This window comes from Nansenia antarctica, assembly GCF_963989245.1.
Source record: "Nansenia antarctica genome assembly, chromosome: 11".
Taxonomy (NCBI): Eukaryota; Metazoa; Chordata; class Actinopteri; order Argentiniformes; family Microstomatidae; genus Nansenia; species Nansenia antarctica.
In genome coordinates this window covers 12,640,530-12,658,029 of record NC_137681.1, presented here as the reverse complement: position 1 = coordinate 12,658,029, position 17,500 = coordinate 12,640,530, and the positions used below count along the sequence as shown (strand labels likewise).

Below are 17,500 nucleotides of genomic sequence, written 5' to 3'. Positions count from 1 at the left end.
TTCCATAGTAATGGAAATGAAAAGCCCAGGTCGTATAGGAACCTGTACCCCCTTCACACCATTGTTATGCAGGAATAATGATCCAGAATAGGATATTAATTTGTGCAGGATGGATTATATAAAAACCCATCCAGAAACCTTCTGCTGTACATCTCCAAGGGGGACACCTGGCGGTGGTCCTCTCATCCTCCCATGTAAGAAACCCTTCCAACTACGCATTCCATCCTATTCACCAGTCCTGTCCAACACCACCACAACCTTCTGAAGCTCTACCAGAGCGGGTGTGTCTGACTCATCGGTGGGCGTGTCTGTCTGTCTGCGGCTGCTGGCTGCAGCCTTCCGTAGGGGCGGTACGGCACGGAGCAGTGGAGTGGAGGAGGCTACAACAGGCTGCAGCAGTGGTAACCTCGCCAGCGTTATGGTAATCCACAGCCTTGTGCTCCCCCGTAACAAGACCTTGAATCAAGTAGTTTATTTCAATAAATAAATAAACATGGCGGAGCCAGCAGAGCAAAGGCAAGGTCATAGTCTCACCACGCCTCGCCAATGAGGAGGGGAACAGCGAGAAGGGTACCAAACATCATACACACATACCACACACACACACACACACACACACACACATACCACACACACGTGCACGCGCACACGCAGACACACACCACACACACATGTACACACACACACACACACACACACACACACACACACACACACACACGCGCACACACAGACACACATGGAGTCAGATGATGAGAGAGAGAGGGAGGTGGAAGGACACCTAGGAGTCTAGACCACAGAGAGCACCAACTGCCCTCTGTAGGAGAGGAGCCATGTCTCTGGACTAAAGGCCCCATGCACACACAGGCACAGCGACTAAAACACTGTGTTGTGAGCCTCTCTCGCACTCCACTTCCCCTCCTCTCCCCTCCTCACAAAAACCCTTTCGCAGGTGGTCTGTTTGTGTGTATGTGTGTGTGTATGTGTGTGTGTGTGTGTGTGTGGGGGGGGGGGTTTAAGAGGCTTAAGCATTCAATCTAGCGGGCAGGCCTTCAGATCATTAGAAACACAGCAGAATGAAAGCAAACCTCCACTCACCCTAATGACTGGGATGAAAGCAACGTTTAATTGTTGTCTACAATGGCCGTATTATTTCATTATAACTAATTGCCCTGTCAGGCAGGCGGGCAGACGCACGGGAGGGCAGGCCTAGAGGCTGTGTATCAGGGTCCTCCCCCCCCCCACACACACACACACACACACACACTGCCCCACCCCGCTCAGCACAAACTCAATGCGATTGATTACCTGGCTGGTGAGAGACAGAGAGAAAGAAAGAGAGTAAGCGAGAGAAAGAGAGAGAGAGAGCGAGAGAGAGAAATAGACAGAGATAGAAAGAGAGAGAGAGAGAGAAAGAGAGAGAGAGAGAGAGAGAGAGAGAGAGAGAGAGAGAGAGAGAGAGAGAGAGAGAGAGAGAGAGAGAGAGAGAGAGAGAGAGAGAGAGAGAGAGAGAGAGAGAGAGAGAGAGATGCATGTGAAATTGAAACATAGACATGCAAAGGTAGGTCTGTATGGCAAAGAGACCCTGTCCTCACGGTTAGACGACCACCCTGCGCCTCTGGTTGGGAGGGAACAGGCTTGAGTCCTCTTGATCAGAAATGGCACAACCAATCCCCATTTCCTCCCCCTCCTCCTCCTTCTCCTCCTTCTCCTCCCCCTCCCTTGTTTTTCCCCTCTTTCTCAATTCACTTTCCGCATCCAGCCCGACACAGCTGCTGCTTGCTATAGTCTCCCCCATTTGTTCAAATTAAAGCTGTTTTCCACATGAGGTGTAAATCAAACACAAACAGTGTTTTACCAGCTCAGTGTGGGCCTCTCCCGGCTGACGACTGCTGCAGCCAAACGTGGAGCGGAGAAGCTAACTGTTTATACCTCATCTAATAGGCCTGTGGTGTACATGAAATATATACTAGTCATCTTTATACCAATAAGGGTGTGTGTGTGTGTGTGTGTGTGTGTGTGTGTGTGTGATTCAGAGAGACACTGAAATACAATGAGGGGGCTTTTACTCCTATGCCATGATCATAGGTTCACTGGGAATGACCTGAATCAACACACACACACACACACACACACACACACACACACACACACACACACACACACACACACACGGATTGGCATTGGAGGGGAGTGGCGTCAGAGCTGATCATTACTACACTGATGTGTTGTTGTAAATTACCAGGGTAAACTATAATTACACGGCATCTCGGAGGCTATAAGTGTTGGAACCGGTGAGAGTGTTGGGTGGAATGGAGCCTTTCTGAGATGGGTAATCAGAATGTACAAGTAGCAGACATTAGAGAATTCCCTGTTTGGAATACCGGGCTACCTGGAATGCTCCGTGTTCTAGAGGAGGTGATTAGGCAGAGGCAGGTATCATTAAAAGTCCATTAGAACCCCCTTGGTGGAAGCTCCTCTCACTGACTGACTGACTGAGACACACAGGAGCGCTACCCGCAGACACACACTGCCGAGGTAGGCCCTAGGTGTGTGTGTGTGTGTGTGTGTGTGTGTGTGTGAGGCTCATCTACTCATCAAAGACCCTTACCTCTGGGAGTGTGACAGTAAGGACACTAAGGACCCTCTTGCGGCTGGCAAGTGCCTGCTTATTAATTGAACATGGTGAAGGCTCAGGGGACTCCTGTCTGTATTTTAAACTGTATTAACTGTATTTTTCACTCTGGTTCTTTAAGCAACTGCAGCATAGCCGGGTCCAGTGGCGGACATCTTAGTTCCGTGGAACAGAACAGGGTAGGATTAGGTTAAAAACAACCCTAGACATTGACTGGGTAAGATGAAGGTAAAATGATCCTAAATCTGTGCTTAAGAGCAGTTTATACCTGAAGCAAGGTAAGGGAGACTGCAGTGCATGAGGGAAGTTGTAGTCTCAAGCCCTGGGTGAGTTATTTGAAGTTAGATAAGAGATTAGACATTTCAAACACGTCTAGAGAATGAGAGAATTGAATCAGTGAAGTGGTGCTTTGAATGCCAATTACTACCCTACCATTAAGCCTTCACACTCATCCTAGTCATTTCTTCCTAAATGTGTTTTTCTAATTATGAATTAAACTCAAATAAGGATGGGTAATGAACCCGGAATTTTTCTATTCTTTCATTTGTGTTCATTTTCCTCTTTATGCGTCTGTGTAGCAGCGCCCACAAAGATAAAAAAAAACAGCTTCTTCTAGATTAAGGACTTTTCTGCGAGTCTCCATTTGATTTGGACTTTGGCAGCATTACCACATATTTCAAAGAACACATTCAACATGTGGCCATAGGACTCTGCTTTAATGCAGAGTTACATGCACCATTATTGCTTTCCTTTAATGTCCCGATATAGCTTTTTGCTAAAATGGTCGGAAATTCCATTTGCTATATTTCCTCTATATTGCCTTTGTTTGCAATGCAGTGGTCTAGTGGAACTGTAATGGCAGATTGAGCCAGTCGCTCACAGAGGCATTTACAGAGAATGGGAGAGTGTGGCACTAGAGCCCATTGTGGGGAAGGCAGAGCTCTGATGGAAACTGCGCTGCGCTGCCCACAACGATTAATCCTCAGGACTGGACCATCGATAAAGAGGAGTATGTGTGTGTGGTGTTTGTATGTGTGTGTGTGTGTGTGTGTGTGTGTGTGTGTGTGTGTGTGTGTGTAGGGGGGGAGTGGGGGAGTGAAGTGTGTGTGGTGTGTTGTGTGTGTGTGTGTGTGTGTGTGTGTGTGTGTGTGTGTATGTGTGTGAGTGTGTGTATGTGTTAGAACCCTGCAAGACTTTTACATTCTCTTTGTTCATCTCAACATACATACCAAAACCACTAACTAGCCTGTTGTACACTTCTTAACTGCCTATGGTGTCAAACTGAAGAATCACTCTGAAAAACAAGTTACAGTATCGGGCCCCAAAGGCCCCTAAAACTTTACTGGGAAACCTAAAAATGGACAGTTACTTTCTGAAGTACAAAATACTGTAGAGAGAAAAAATGGGCCTTTGTTTTGATGGACAAACTTTTCTTGCCCGGTTCTCTTGAGGCAAAGTCTTTTGGGGCTTGTGTCTGTGCGACCCTTTGCTTAAGAGGGTTAGACACGCTCTGAGCATCGCTGATTGTAGTGAGTGCTACCAGATTGTCTGTCTCATCTAATTCTTCACTTCTACACTCTTCTCGCCCTCTTCTCTCTTCCTCCTTTCGTTCCCCTCCTCTCCTCTCTCCTCTCTCAGTGTCACTGGCTAATTGTGGTGCAGAGCTCAGTGCCTTGGAGACCTCACTAAGTGACTGGGGAGTGTTACCAGAGAGTTAGAGTCCCAGTCCTTCACCGACACCGACACCAACATCGACAGACACGCACACGCACACGCACACGCACATGCAGACACACACACGCACACATACATGCACATGCACACACACACACACACACACACACACACACACACATACACTGACTCACATACACACACACACACACACACACACACACACACGTAAATCCTCCTAGCGCCCCTAACTGGAGCTGTCACCCTACACACACCTAATGAGGATAAACTCCCTTTTAACCGCAGTGAGGAATCCCATTAATTGTATCTCTACTGGTGGGACCCTTCCATCTCCCACCCTCTCCCCACATCAAGGGCTCCGAGCCTGGGTAAGGCGAGGGGGACAGGCCTCCTCTCTCTCTGGAACAAAGCACCGCGGGGAACAGATGTTCCACTCCATTTGAGCAGGGGGATAAAATTCCAGCCTCCTATTATATTAAATGTTAGTGCCGGGTGTCTTCGCTGTCATCAGTAAACACTGAATCCTGCTCTTAACAAGCTGGACCAACACACAGAGAGGCTTGATTTCCATGCATGTATCTCTGGGCCATCAGGGAGAAGGCTGTCAGGCCTGGTGGTTGTTGTTTGTTTGTACCCTCTCTCTCTCTCTCTCTCTCTCTCTCTCTCTCTCTCTCTCTCTCTCTCTCTCTCTCTCTCTCTCTCTCTTTCTCACTCTGTTTCACTCTCTCTTTCTCGCTCTGTCCCTCTCTCTCTTTCTCGCTGTCTCTTTCTCTCTCTCTCTCTTTCTCACTCTGTCTCTCTCTCTCTCTTTATCACTCTCTCTCTCTCTCTCTCTCTCTCTCTCTCTCTTTCTTTCTCTCTCTCTCTGTCTTTCTAGTGCTAATCCAACATGCACAAAGTCCCCGGTAGGAAGAAGTGAACCGTATGCTCTTCAGCCAGTGTCTTCAGCTGTGTGGAGTTAATCCTCTACTTAGGTCATTGTGCCTGGGAAAGCACAACTTTCACTGCTTCTAAAGTTAGCCACGGCCCAACCCCACATGTCAAACAAGGACAGTAAATGGGTTAGACATGTCTCCAGACATCTCGGAGGACCGGTTAGGGACAGCCACGGGAGATCAAATATTAATATTGGCCTCTAATTCGTGGGAGAGGGTATGTAGAGGTGAGCGTGTACATTATTTAGGGGGTTTCTAAAATGTGTGATAAGAGCATTCAACTTTAATGAGTACAGGACTGTCCCCAAGTGCCACATGATGTTACCGTAGACTGAAAGGACTGTAGGGGAGAGAGAGAGAGAGAGAGAGAGAGGGAGGGAGGGAGGGAGGGAGGGAGGGAGAGAGAGAGAGAGAGAGAGAGAGAGAGAGGGAGGGAGGGAGGGAGGGAGGGAGGGAGGGAGGGAGAGAAAGTGGATTGTTGGGTCAACTTAAGGCTGCTGTGTGCTTAGACTGGTACCAGTGTTTTTTTCATGTGTTGTGCTTCGGTATACTTGGTTTACAGGTTAAGGCGCTTACATGGTGTTAAAATGGTGTTAAAATGGTGTTAAAATGGTGAATGTGGTGTGTTATGGTGCAATGCATTGTGGTGCAGTGGATTGCAGCATAGTGGTGAATCAAGTGCAAGGGAGGTTGGTGGAGGTAAACATCGGAGGACGGACTCACTGTAATGCATAGAGAGAAATGAGGAGTGTCCTCATTCCATTGTCCGACTTCTACCTCCACCAGCCTCCACTGACCAAGTGTATCACACTATGTATGCTGCGGTGTGTTTTACTGTAGTGACAGTGCAGTGTGTAGTGACAGTGCAGTGTGTAGTGACAGTGCAGTGTGTAGTGACAGTGCAGTGTGTAGTGGCTGGTTGTGGCGGTACGGTGACGTGCGTACGTCGCGCTTCGCTCTACTCTGAGACTACTCTGAGACTACTCTGAGACTGCCAATGGACCCGGGCCTGAGCTAGATTACTCTTCCTGCTACGACTGGTGGATTGATGATTCACTTCGCTTAGTCAAATGTATCGATTGTAAGTCGCTTTGGAATAAAGGCGTCTGCTAAAAATGCCCAAAATGTAAAAAATGTAAATGTACTCACCCCAAACATTTGCCTCAGGTCCGGGTCTCTGAAGCGGAAGGGGATGTTGGAGACGTGTAACCTCTTGGGCTGCTGCTTCTCTAGGGAGTCGCTGGGCTGCAGGTGCAGCTGCTGGGAGACCTCTGTCTGCGCAACCTCATCTGCCTGCTGGAGGGAAACACAGAACACGCCAAACATTAGTTCCTACCCCCGGAAACCCCCCCCACCCCCCAAAAACATCACCACCACCACGCCCTTCCGTCTAAGCGAGGTTGAGAGGGAGGGTGAAAGAGGAACCCGTGGAGGGACAAACAGATCAAGAGGGAGAGAGATTGGCAGTAAGATAGAGGAACAAAGGACTTGGGGAGAGGGCATTGGAGCATACGAAGATTTCCCAGATCCTCCTCTCTCTCCTGGTCTCAGCGTGCCGTGGGACCTCTGGGGGTGAGGGTGGTCATATATTACACTGTTAAACATCCCCCCCTCCTCTCCTGGCATTTGGATGTGGCACAGGAGATTAAGGAAGCTGTCTGTGGAGGAGTAGATACTGACTTAACAACCTACGACACGTCTAGACTTAAGCATTTATTATAGGCCGGAGAGAGGAAGAGAGAGAGAGAAAGAGAGGGAGGGAGAGAGAGAGAGAGAGAGAGAGAGAGAGAGAGAGAGAGAGAGAGAGAGAGAGAGAGAGAGAGAGAGAGAGAGAGAGAGAGAGGGGGATTGGGAGTGACGGGGGGAGGGATATAGGGAGAGAGATAGAGAGAAAGAGAGAGAGAGAGAGAAAGAGTGAGATGCGAAGGAGAGGAAGAAGGAGGGAAGAAAGATGGAGAGAGAGAGGAATGGAGAGAGATAGATGGACAGAGAGCGAGGAGAGATAGAGAAAGAGAAGAAGCCCTCCAGCCCTCCTCACTCAGACCTTGTGTGTTCATCTGTCCATCATGGCCAGAAAGTGGCAGGGATGCTCTCCACGTGACGGCCCTTTGAGGTGTCGCCGTGACAACCTCCATTTACTTCACTGTTATCAGGGTAACCGTGATGACAGGGATCTCTGTTACTCCGCCCAGGGGACAACTCTCCACAGGCCTGAGTGGAGACAGACGCAATGCCCCCTGGGAATCGGAGTTCAATGGTGGGACACACACACACACTATCATAGAAACATTCACAGTGGAGGAGATGATTTCTACCAGGATAAACCAACCATTAGCAGTGCTTTATCCAGGCCTGTGTATTTAGGGAGAAACAACACACTTCAGGTGTATTTGATGGAATCAAGTATGTTTGTTTTGTTTTATGAAAATGCTTCAGCTTCTAAACATAATGCTCACAGAGGTAAGAAAGAAAGGCTGTACCCCACCATAACAGAAGGAGAGCAGAAGAGAGGGAGGGAGGAAGAGAAGGAGGGGAGGGCGGTGGAGGAGAGACAGGGAGGGAGAGAGAGAGAGAGAGAGAGAGGGGAGCGGGCATAAGGAGTTCATGTACATAATGAATTAGAATAACATGGGGAGGAGGGATGAAGAGATGGAGAGATGATGTCAGCTAAACTTCCCTGGGCTTAGCACGATCAATGAGAGAGAACTGCTGAAGGCAGCGACATTTACACTGGGAGAGAGGGGGGGAGGGGAGGGAGGGAAGGAGGGAGGGAGGGAGGGATGGAGGGACAGGGGGATAGAGAGAGAGGGGGGAGTTGGGAAGACAGAGGCGGGGGCGGGGGGGAGAAAGCGAGAGAGGGGTAAAAGACAAGGAGGAAAAAGCTTGAGGGAAGCAAGAGAGTTCTGATTGAAGAGACGTGGAAAACAAGTAGGAAGGGGAGCGACAGCGAAGGGAGGCTAATGGTGTGGTTACATCACATGCAACTAAACACTGTACAACCAGAGACTGTGTGTGTCTCTGTGTGTGTGTGTGTGTGTGTGTGTGTGTATGTGTGTGTGTGTGTGGTGTGACTGTGCATGTGTTTTGGGGGGAGGGGTGTTTAACAGTAAAGTGGCAGTATCAATCACTGGAGGGTGGCAGACACTGGAACCCTGTTGTGATAAAGCGCACACACACACACACACACACACACACACACACACCCAGGAGCCCCAAACACACGCACACGCACACGCGCACACACACACACACACACACACACACACACACACACACACACACACACACAGCCGTGGGGGCTTGGTGCTCTATGGGGCAGATGGATGGTCTCAGACAGTGGTGTAATTGCCCCTGCTGTCCCCTCTCTCTAACCCCTGTCTCTGGGTAGTGGATGAGGGTACAGCGCCAGGCCAGACCAGCCCACAGGGCCTCCAGCATTAGTCATATCTGTGTCACTGTACACTCAGCGGAGACGAGGCTAACTGTATCAGTAAATACTCACATACACACATGCACGCACACACACAGACACACATACACACGTACACACAAACACCCACACACACATACACACACACACACACACACACACACACACACACACACAGAATATGAGGTTGAAAAGAACGGAACACACTCTCTCACCCAACTTTCCCAAAGGTCCCCCCTCCCCCTCCCTTCCTCACCTACATCTTCCTCCCCCGCCTCTTCCTCACCTACACCCTCCCTCCATCCCTCCTCTTCCTCACCTACACCCTCCCTCCTCCCCCCTGCCCTCCTCTTCCTCACTTACACCCTCCCTCCCTTTAGACTGAGACTGAGAAGTTTTAACTCCCACATTAAGTCAACAACAAAAATAGCATATTATCATCTTAAAAATATAGCGAGAATTAGGGGTAATATGTCCAAGCAGGATTTTGAAAGAACGTATCCACGCTTTTACATCTAGCAGGTTAGACTACTGCAATGTTTTTTTTTTCTCAGGATTCTCCAAACAGGCACTTAAACAATTACAACTTATTCAACATTTTGAATCTAGGAAGTTTGATCACATTTCTCCCATTCTTAGATCATTACCGGTATCTCACAGAATAGATTTTTAAAATCATGCTTCTGGTCTACAAATCTCTGAATGGTGTCGGGCCAAAATACATCTCACATATACTAGTGCCTCATGAACCTGCTAGATCCCTAAGATCATCTAAGGCCTTTTAACAGTTTCTAAAGTGAGCAGCAAAAGTGGCGAGGCAGCATTCGCTCACTATGCAGCAAAACACTGGAACTTGCTGTCACAAGACATTAGGTCAGCCCCATCTATCCATTTAAAAAAAAAAAATATGCTGAAGACTTTTATGTTCTGTTCAGCTCTTAATTTAGTGTATTTTAAAGAGTTAGGCTAAGCTTTTTTTAACTGACTTTTTTTTTTTTTTTTGATTTCCATTTTTTTTAACTACTTACTCTGTTTGTTCGGCTTTTAATTTGATTTAATTTTATATGATGAACCATTTTTATTTTTCACTTTTTAATTTTTTAATTTATCTCATGTTTTATTTTATGTAAAGCACTATGAGTCTACATTCATTTGTATGAATATGTGCTATACAAATACATCTGCCTTGCCTCCTCTTCCTCACCTACATCCTCCCTCCATCCCCCCTCCCCTCCTATTCCTCACCTACATCCTCCCTCCATCCCCCCTCCCCTCCTATTCCTCACCTACATCTTCCCTCCATCCCCCCTCCCCTCCTATTCCTCACCTCCATCCTCCCTCCATCCCCCCTCCCCCTCCTCTCCCTCACTTACATCCTCCATGCCCCCTCCCTCCGCCCCACGGCTAAGGAGCCTTCCACAGAGGCCTCACTTCGCACCATTTGCCTTTTAATTTGTGTTAATTGCATGTTAATTACACTGCAGCTAGCATGCCGCCACATCTGTCTTTGCAGAGACGCAGTTTCAAAGGGGGCTGCCCCCCCCCCCACCCCGCTCTCTCCGGTGAGAAGAGTTGGGAAGTAATTAAAAGTGTCTTCCTCTCTTCCTTCAGCGGTGGAAAGCAGCACCAGGGCTCTCCTCAACGCCATGGAGTTGCCATGGAGTCGTCCTAGTAACAGAAATAGGAGTGGCTCTGTGTTGTAAACAGAAACAAATACATCCCCAAAAAACATGTTTATGTACTGTAGCCTACACACACGTGTGTCGTCAGGTAAACGACAGCTTTGTTGTTTTTCTTTTTTATCACCCCTTTGATTGTGATATAATTCATGGCGTATAGAGAGGAGTTGGAGCCACTCAGGTTGAGCAACGGCAGACTGGTTGGAGGCTAAATGAGGCTAAACTGTGTTGTGTGGTGCTGAGCTGGAACCATCCTTCTTCCCTCATGGTCTGAGTGCTGGAGGAGAGCACTGATGCAGCAAGAGGAAATAATTACATGAACATTATCATACACAAACCAGCCTAAGCTTCCTCCACTGTCACCTCGGTAACGGCGTGATGGAGTGTGTGCGTGTGCGTGTGCGTGTGTGTGTGTGTGTGGTACTTTCATATATGTTTGTGTGCATGTGTGTGTGTGTGTGTGTGTGTGTGTAGGGGCTATGAGCTTATCTGAGTCACCACGGTTCTGTTCAATCATCCCCATAACACACTGAACTAATGGTACTATTCCCACCCACGCAACCCCCACTCTAATCCATACACACACACACACACACACACACGGTACGCACGCACACACACACACACACACACACGCACACATACAGACAGACACACACACACACACACACACAGACGCACACACTCACACACGCACACACACACATACAGACACAGACACACACACACACACAGAGCCAGTGTTATCCATGTATCAGTGTGAAGTGCTGTGCTCAGCAGTCTCCCTGTAGACTGCCTCTACAGGGCTGTAATTGAAGCTGATGGGAGAGCTGCCAGACAGGTAGATTACACACGATTACAACGATATGGCCACCTCTCTCACCAGGGATTAGACTCACTGTCTCTGACACTATGCACACACACGCACATACACACACACAGACACACACACACACACACACACACATACACACACACACACACACACACACACACACACACACACACACACTGCCGAAACCTTAAGCTCACAGACACTTTGCTACTTGAACTATCTATTTTATTACTAGTTGTACTGTTAATTGTTTCCTGTCTTAGTTGTCACTTACTATTGTCACTTTTTAAATCTTAAATTATGCCTGTCGCCTTATTGTCTGCTAATTGTCTGGATACTGCTAATTGTATCCTGTTTTATTTGTCCCTTACCGGTATGTCCTGTACTATTGTCCTTTTTTTTTTGCTTGAATTATGCCTATTGCCTTATTGTCTTGTGCTGCAATGTCAGGAATCGAAGCCTAAGAATTGTACTCTCTTACACCCGTGTAATGTGACGTAACAATAAAACTTGAAACATACACACATACACACACACACACACACACACACACACACAGACACACACACCTATGCACAACGACACTGACACCGACACTGACACCGACACCGACACACACACACACACACACACACACACGCCGACACACACACACACACACACACACACACACCGACACTGACACACACACACACACACACACACACACACACACACACACACACTTTTTTATTGTTTCTGTGTGAGAGAAGTGGGCTTGCCCTCAAATGATCCTTCTATATCAGCCTCTGCCTCTCAGTGACAGGACCATCCGACTCAAATACAACAACATTCAAAAAGCTGTCTCTCACAGAACTGCTGACTGTGGCTTCTCTGGCTCATAAGACGTCCTGTGACAGTTGGAAGGCTCCAGCAGGGTTAGTGAGGAGGGGATTTAACATATATCAGGTGGGTGTGGACAGCTAATGACTAGTGTGGGCATCCTGGATAGCAAGTGTGCACTTACTAAATATGTGGTGCTAAAAAAAAACCCTGAGGGCCTTATTTGTCACAGCCTGTTACCATACTCCAAGTGTGTGTGTGTGTGTGTGTGTGTGTGTTTCCCTGTACTAAGAGCCCACACATTAATATTGCCTACCAAACAAAAACCTCGAACTTGTCCTCTAACAGAACTCTCGAGCACAAGCTCACTTTTTTCCTGTTTTTTCCTGTGTTTTCTCGCTTCTCAGTATTTTCTCTCTCCCCCCTCCCCCCCATCTCTCTACCTCTGTCCTCCCTCTCTTCCCCCCTCCTCTCTCCCTCCTCCACCCCACCCCCCCCTTCCTCTCTCCCTCTCTCCTTGCCTCTCGGCTCTGATTTGAAGTAAAGTTTTCAGGGTTTTGGAGGCGTCTACGGCTTTCATGTGGGGCTGTCTCAACTCTGGTCTGACAGAGAGCTTCAGAAGTCTGGCCTTGGAAACCACTGGCCTGCCTCACAGCACACCAGCATTCATTACTGAACATAACCCCAACTCCTCATTATGGAGTAGAGGGGTAGCGTGGGGTCGGCAGGGAGTAGAGGGGTAGTGTGCGTATGTTTAGGTCCTATCGGGTAGAGGTGTTTGGGGGGGCAGGCGAAGAGGGAACGAGTTACGTTGAGTAATAGGCCACTCTCGCAGATGTTCTCTAATTTAACTTCCTCCTCTGGTTTTGTTACTCACTGTTCTCTCTCTCTCTCTCTCTCCCTCCCTTCCCCCTATCGACTCCCCCCCCCCCCCCCCCCCCCCACCCCGCGCTCGCTCTCCATTAAGCTGGAGCTTGGCAGATCTTTCCAGACAGCGGTGGAGAAAACGAGACGTAAATTAAATTTAACGGCAAATTGAAAAGATGGCAGAGGAGGAGTGAGCCTTATCAAGGACCATGCCTCATCCCCTCATCCCCTCATCCCCCTCCTCTCTTTACCTCTCCACCTCTCGCCTTCTAAATCCAGAGAAATTGCCTTTTTTGAGTGGAGTTGGAGAGAGAGAGAGATTATATCATAACAGACAGGTGTGAACGGGAAGTTCATAGAAACTGTAGATGATCAAGTGTATGTGTGTGTGTGTGTGTGTGTGTGTGTGCACGTGTGTGATGGCATTGTTGTTCCAGACCTTCGTGCGTTGTGTGTATCTCTGAGGTTACTACAGCGTTTGTGTGTGTGTGTGCGTGTGTGCGTGCATGCGTGTGAAGTGTGTGTGACTAACTCACCGATACTGTAGTGGCTGTGAGGACTGGGGTGTTGCTGTCGTTGCCAGGCTGGTCGCTGTGTGTCTGTGCGGGTGTGTAGAGTGTGAGAGCGTGCTCTGCCACCGAGCTCTGGCCCGTGTAGTCTGCTGGAGGGTGGGGGTGGGGGGTGGCGTACTCCGCCGGGATCCCGTTCTGGGGGGGAGGGGGGTACTGGGCCGGGGGGTACGGCTGGGCCATCGCTTCAGGGGGGGCTGGGGCCTCTTGGTTACCCTGCAGAGAGAGGAGGAGAGGAAGACGAGGAGGAGAGGTTAGAGTCAAGTCAAACGACCTGACATTATTATTCCAACATTACAGAGGCGTCTTTAAATAAATACCAAAATACCGTAAAAAAAGGGAGAGAGAGAGAAGAAGGAAAACAAGAGAGGGGGCAAGTAGGTGGAGAGAGAGAGAGGGAGAGAGGGTGGGTAGAGGAGAGAGGGTGGGTAGAGGAGGAAAAAAGAAGAGAGCATGGGGGAGGGAGAGAAAATCAGTTGTGTCAGTCTGTGGCAATTGAGTTAAATTAACACCTGTGGTTGGGCTATAAAATCCCACTTGCATTGAGAATGAGAGATGACACGAGCTATCAGGCCGCTGTCTGTCTGGCCCTCAATTAAACACCAGGAGAGACGCTCAAATCTAATAAACACATGCACACGCACACACGCGCACACACACGCACACGCACACACACACACACACACACACACCAAATAAGGGGGGATCTAAATTGCTCTCCTGGCAAGAGGGATCAATTAACCGATACATTTGTGAGTATCGCCTTTGATTTGAAACAAAGGTTTCTATTGCAGACTCTCAACACCCCAACCTTTACCAGCTCCCCACCCTCCACTTTCTCTTTCTGTTTCTCTCATCCTCATCACTCACTCCTTTTATTCTCCCTCTCTCTCTCGTCCTTCCCTTTCTTTATGTCTGTCTCTCATTCTATTTATTCCCTTTTTGTATTAAGGTAACGTGATGCCATTTATCAATAATGATAAACACGTTCCATGCAAAGTCGGCAATCTATTTTCGTCCAGAAAGTTCTAAAACTCAAAGAAAGTGGGTGGAATCTAAAATCAATCAAAGCTACTTTTTAGAGTAGACAGGAATTGACCTAAGCTATTTCCAAAGGTGTCTGTGATCAATATGGCTATAGAGGATTCCTATGCTTATGCATTGAGATTGATGATGTTAAAGAAAACAAAGCAGTTTGCCAATCAGTCACTTAGCTTAGCATTTCTGCCCCTGATTATCTTCTCAAGCTGCATTCATGCTCAATTGGGACTTGTTTACCACAAACAAGAATGGTCACTGCCATGGAAAACAATACTTTCAAGCAAGTTAGCAGCTAGAACACCTTGAATGCCAATTTTCTATGAACCTAACTACTGTAACCGGGGTCCAAAAGCCAGTAATTTTGGAATTGAATTTGGGAGATTTAAAACAAGATTCAAACGGTCAACTGTCTTTTCTCCTCTTTATTCATCTGTACTGGACAGGAGCCTTTCCTCACACATACACACAGGCACATGCACACACATACACACACATGGCCAAACACCCACCACTGAGCAGTGCACTAATATAAATGAGGTGGGAACAGTGAGAGGTGGGGTCATTGACATGTTAAAGGCTAAGCAGAGGAGAGAGTTTCAATCAGACAGAGGCTCCATCAGGGGAATGAAGGAGAGAGGGCATGGCTCTGGAGTACAGACAGACAGACAGACAGACAAAGAGACAGACACACAGACAAACAGACAAACAGACAGACTGACAGAAGAGGCAAAGAGACAGACAGACAGACAGACACACAGACAAAGAGACAGACAGACAGACACACAGACAAAGAGACAGACAGACAGACAAAGAGACAGACAGACAGGCAGATAGACAGACAGACAGACAGGCAGGCAGGCAGGCAAACAGACAGACAGACAGACAGACAAAGAGGCAGTCAAAGAGACAGACAGACAGACAGACTGACACACACACAGACAAATAGACAGACAAAGAGACAGTCACACAGACAGACAGACAAAGAGACAGACAGACACACAGACAAAGAGACAGACAAACAGACAAAGAGACAGACAGTCACACAGACAGACAGACAAAGAGACAGACAGACACACAGACAAAGAGACAGACAAACAGACAGACAGGCAGGCAGACAGACAGACAGACAAAGAGACAGAAAGACAGACAGGCAGGCAAACGACAGACACCCAGACAAAGAGACAAACAGACAGTCAGGCAGGCAGACAGACAGACAGACAGGCAGACAGATAGATAGATAGATAGACAGACAGACAGACAGGTCAGGCAGACAGACAGACAGGTCAGGCAGACAGACAGACAGACAGACAGATAGACAGACAGACAGGCAGACAGACAGGTCAGGCAGACAGACAGACAGGTCAGGCAGACAGACAGACAGACAGACAGGTCAGGCAGACAGGGGGCAGGTGACGCCTCCAGGGGTAGACCAGACACTAGGCCGCTGTCTGATCGCAACTAATTCAGCAGCATCAGCATTCAGTTTGGAGCTTTGACACGGGCTCTCTCATGGTCTGTCTGGGAACTACTCTCATTCTCTTTCACTCCACAGACAGGACAGAGAGAACCCTATGGCCTGGGGTTAGAGAACACTGAGGGTTATCAATATAAACCCCTGCCTCACAGCATCCATATCAAACACATGATCTGATGGACAACCTTATCTACTCCTACACAACCCAATACATGCAGACACACACACACACACACACACACACATACGCACGCGCACACACACACACACACACACACACACACACACACACACACGCACGCGCACACACCCCACGCAAACACATTATCACACTCTCTATTTCTTTCTGTCTTTCCCATTCTCACACACCTTCAGCGCTCAGAAAAAAAATGGCACCCAGCTTTTTATGCGAGTGCCTGGAGGAGAAAGTGGTTTGCCTGGAAGTTTTGTTTTTAATAAACCTAAATCAAGAGCTGATGCGTGATACATGTCACTGGAGACTGAGCTAAGGCTGCACACATACAAACGCGCACACACACACACAAACGTGCACACACACACACAAACGCACACACACACACACACACACACACACACACACATACTGTTTGCGTGAAAGGCAGGTTGAGAGAAGGGAAACAGATATGGAAGAGGAAGACAAAAGAGAGGGAAAGGGGAGGAGAGGAAAGAGAGCAAGAGCAAGGCTGCTGTACAGAGAGAGAGAGAGAGAGAGAGAGAGAGGGTGGTAGAAAGAGAGACAGAGAGAGAGAGAGAGAGAGACAGAGAGAGAGAGAGAGAGAGAGAGAGAGAGGGCGGTAGAAAGAGAGACAGAGAGAGAGAGAGAGAGAGAGAGGGTGGTAGAAAGAGAGACAGAGAGAGAGAGACAGAGAGAGAGAGAGAATGAGAGAGAGGGCGGTAGAGAGAGAACTTCCATCATCCATCAAAGTGACTGAGGCAGTGACACACTGAAACACCCCCAGATCCTTGTCGACAAATTGCGCTGGTAAATGATTTCTCCTATGAGCTCAATCATACTATCTGCACCTCCATCGAGCCTGCAACCCCTTCCTCCATCCCCCTGCTCCAAACCCCCTCCATCCACCACCCCCCATCCTCTGATCCCCAATCTGAATATCTCCCTCATTGACTTTATTTCCCTCCAGATCAGCGGAGCGTCATACATGTCCAATGGGCTCTCACATCATTAAAATAGGGTACACACACGCATACACACACACACACCATACACGCACGAACGCAAGTCAGTGTGGAGAGACACACACATTGAAAGTCGGATCATTGGTTTCATTATAAACATGTGAGGCAGGATGACGCGTTTGTCATAGTATAGGACTCTTCTCACATTCCTCTAGGAGTCTTATCAGATCAGACTCCCATGATAACCAGAGGATATGACCAGGACAGTCTCCTCTCCTCCCCTCCCCTCCGGTCTCTCTATATCCCTTCCCCCTTTCTTTCTCTCTCTCTCTCTCTCTCTCTCTCTCTCTCTCTCTCTCT

At 48.2% G+C, this 17,500-nt stretch overlaps 1 protein-coding gene across 3 annotated transcripts in view; it reads right to left on the bottom strand.

The window, feature by feature from the left end:
- rbfox3a (RNA binding fox-1 homolog 3a) overlaps positions 1-17,500 on the bottom strand; it is a gene marked incomplete at both ends in the record, with an annotated part of 165,115 nt that overhangs the window by 20,882 nt on the left and 126,733 nt on the right. For 2 of the 3 annotated variants that reach the window (XM_080541567.1, XM_080541566.1), the window contains 2 exons: positions 6,415-6,561; positions 13,435-13,683. In XM_080541567.1, coding sequence (XP_080397693.1) covers positions 6,415-6,561; positions 13,435-13,683 — 396 coding nt within the window. The remainder of the gene's footprint in view (positions 1-6,414; positions 6,562-13,434; positions 13,684-17,500) is intronic. The other variant, XM_080541568.1, reaches the window with a different exon arrangement.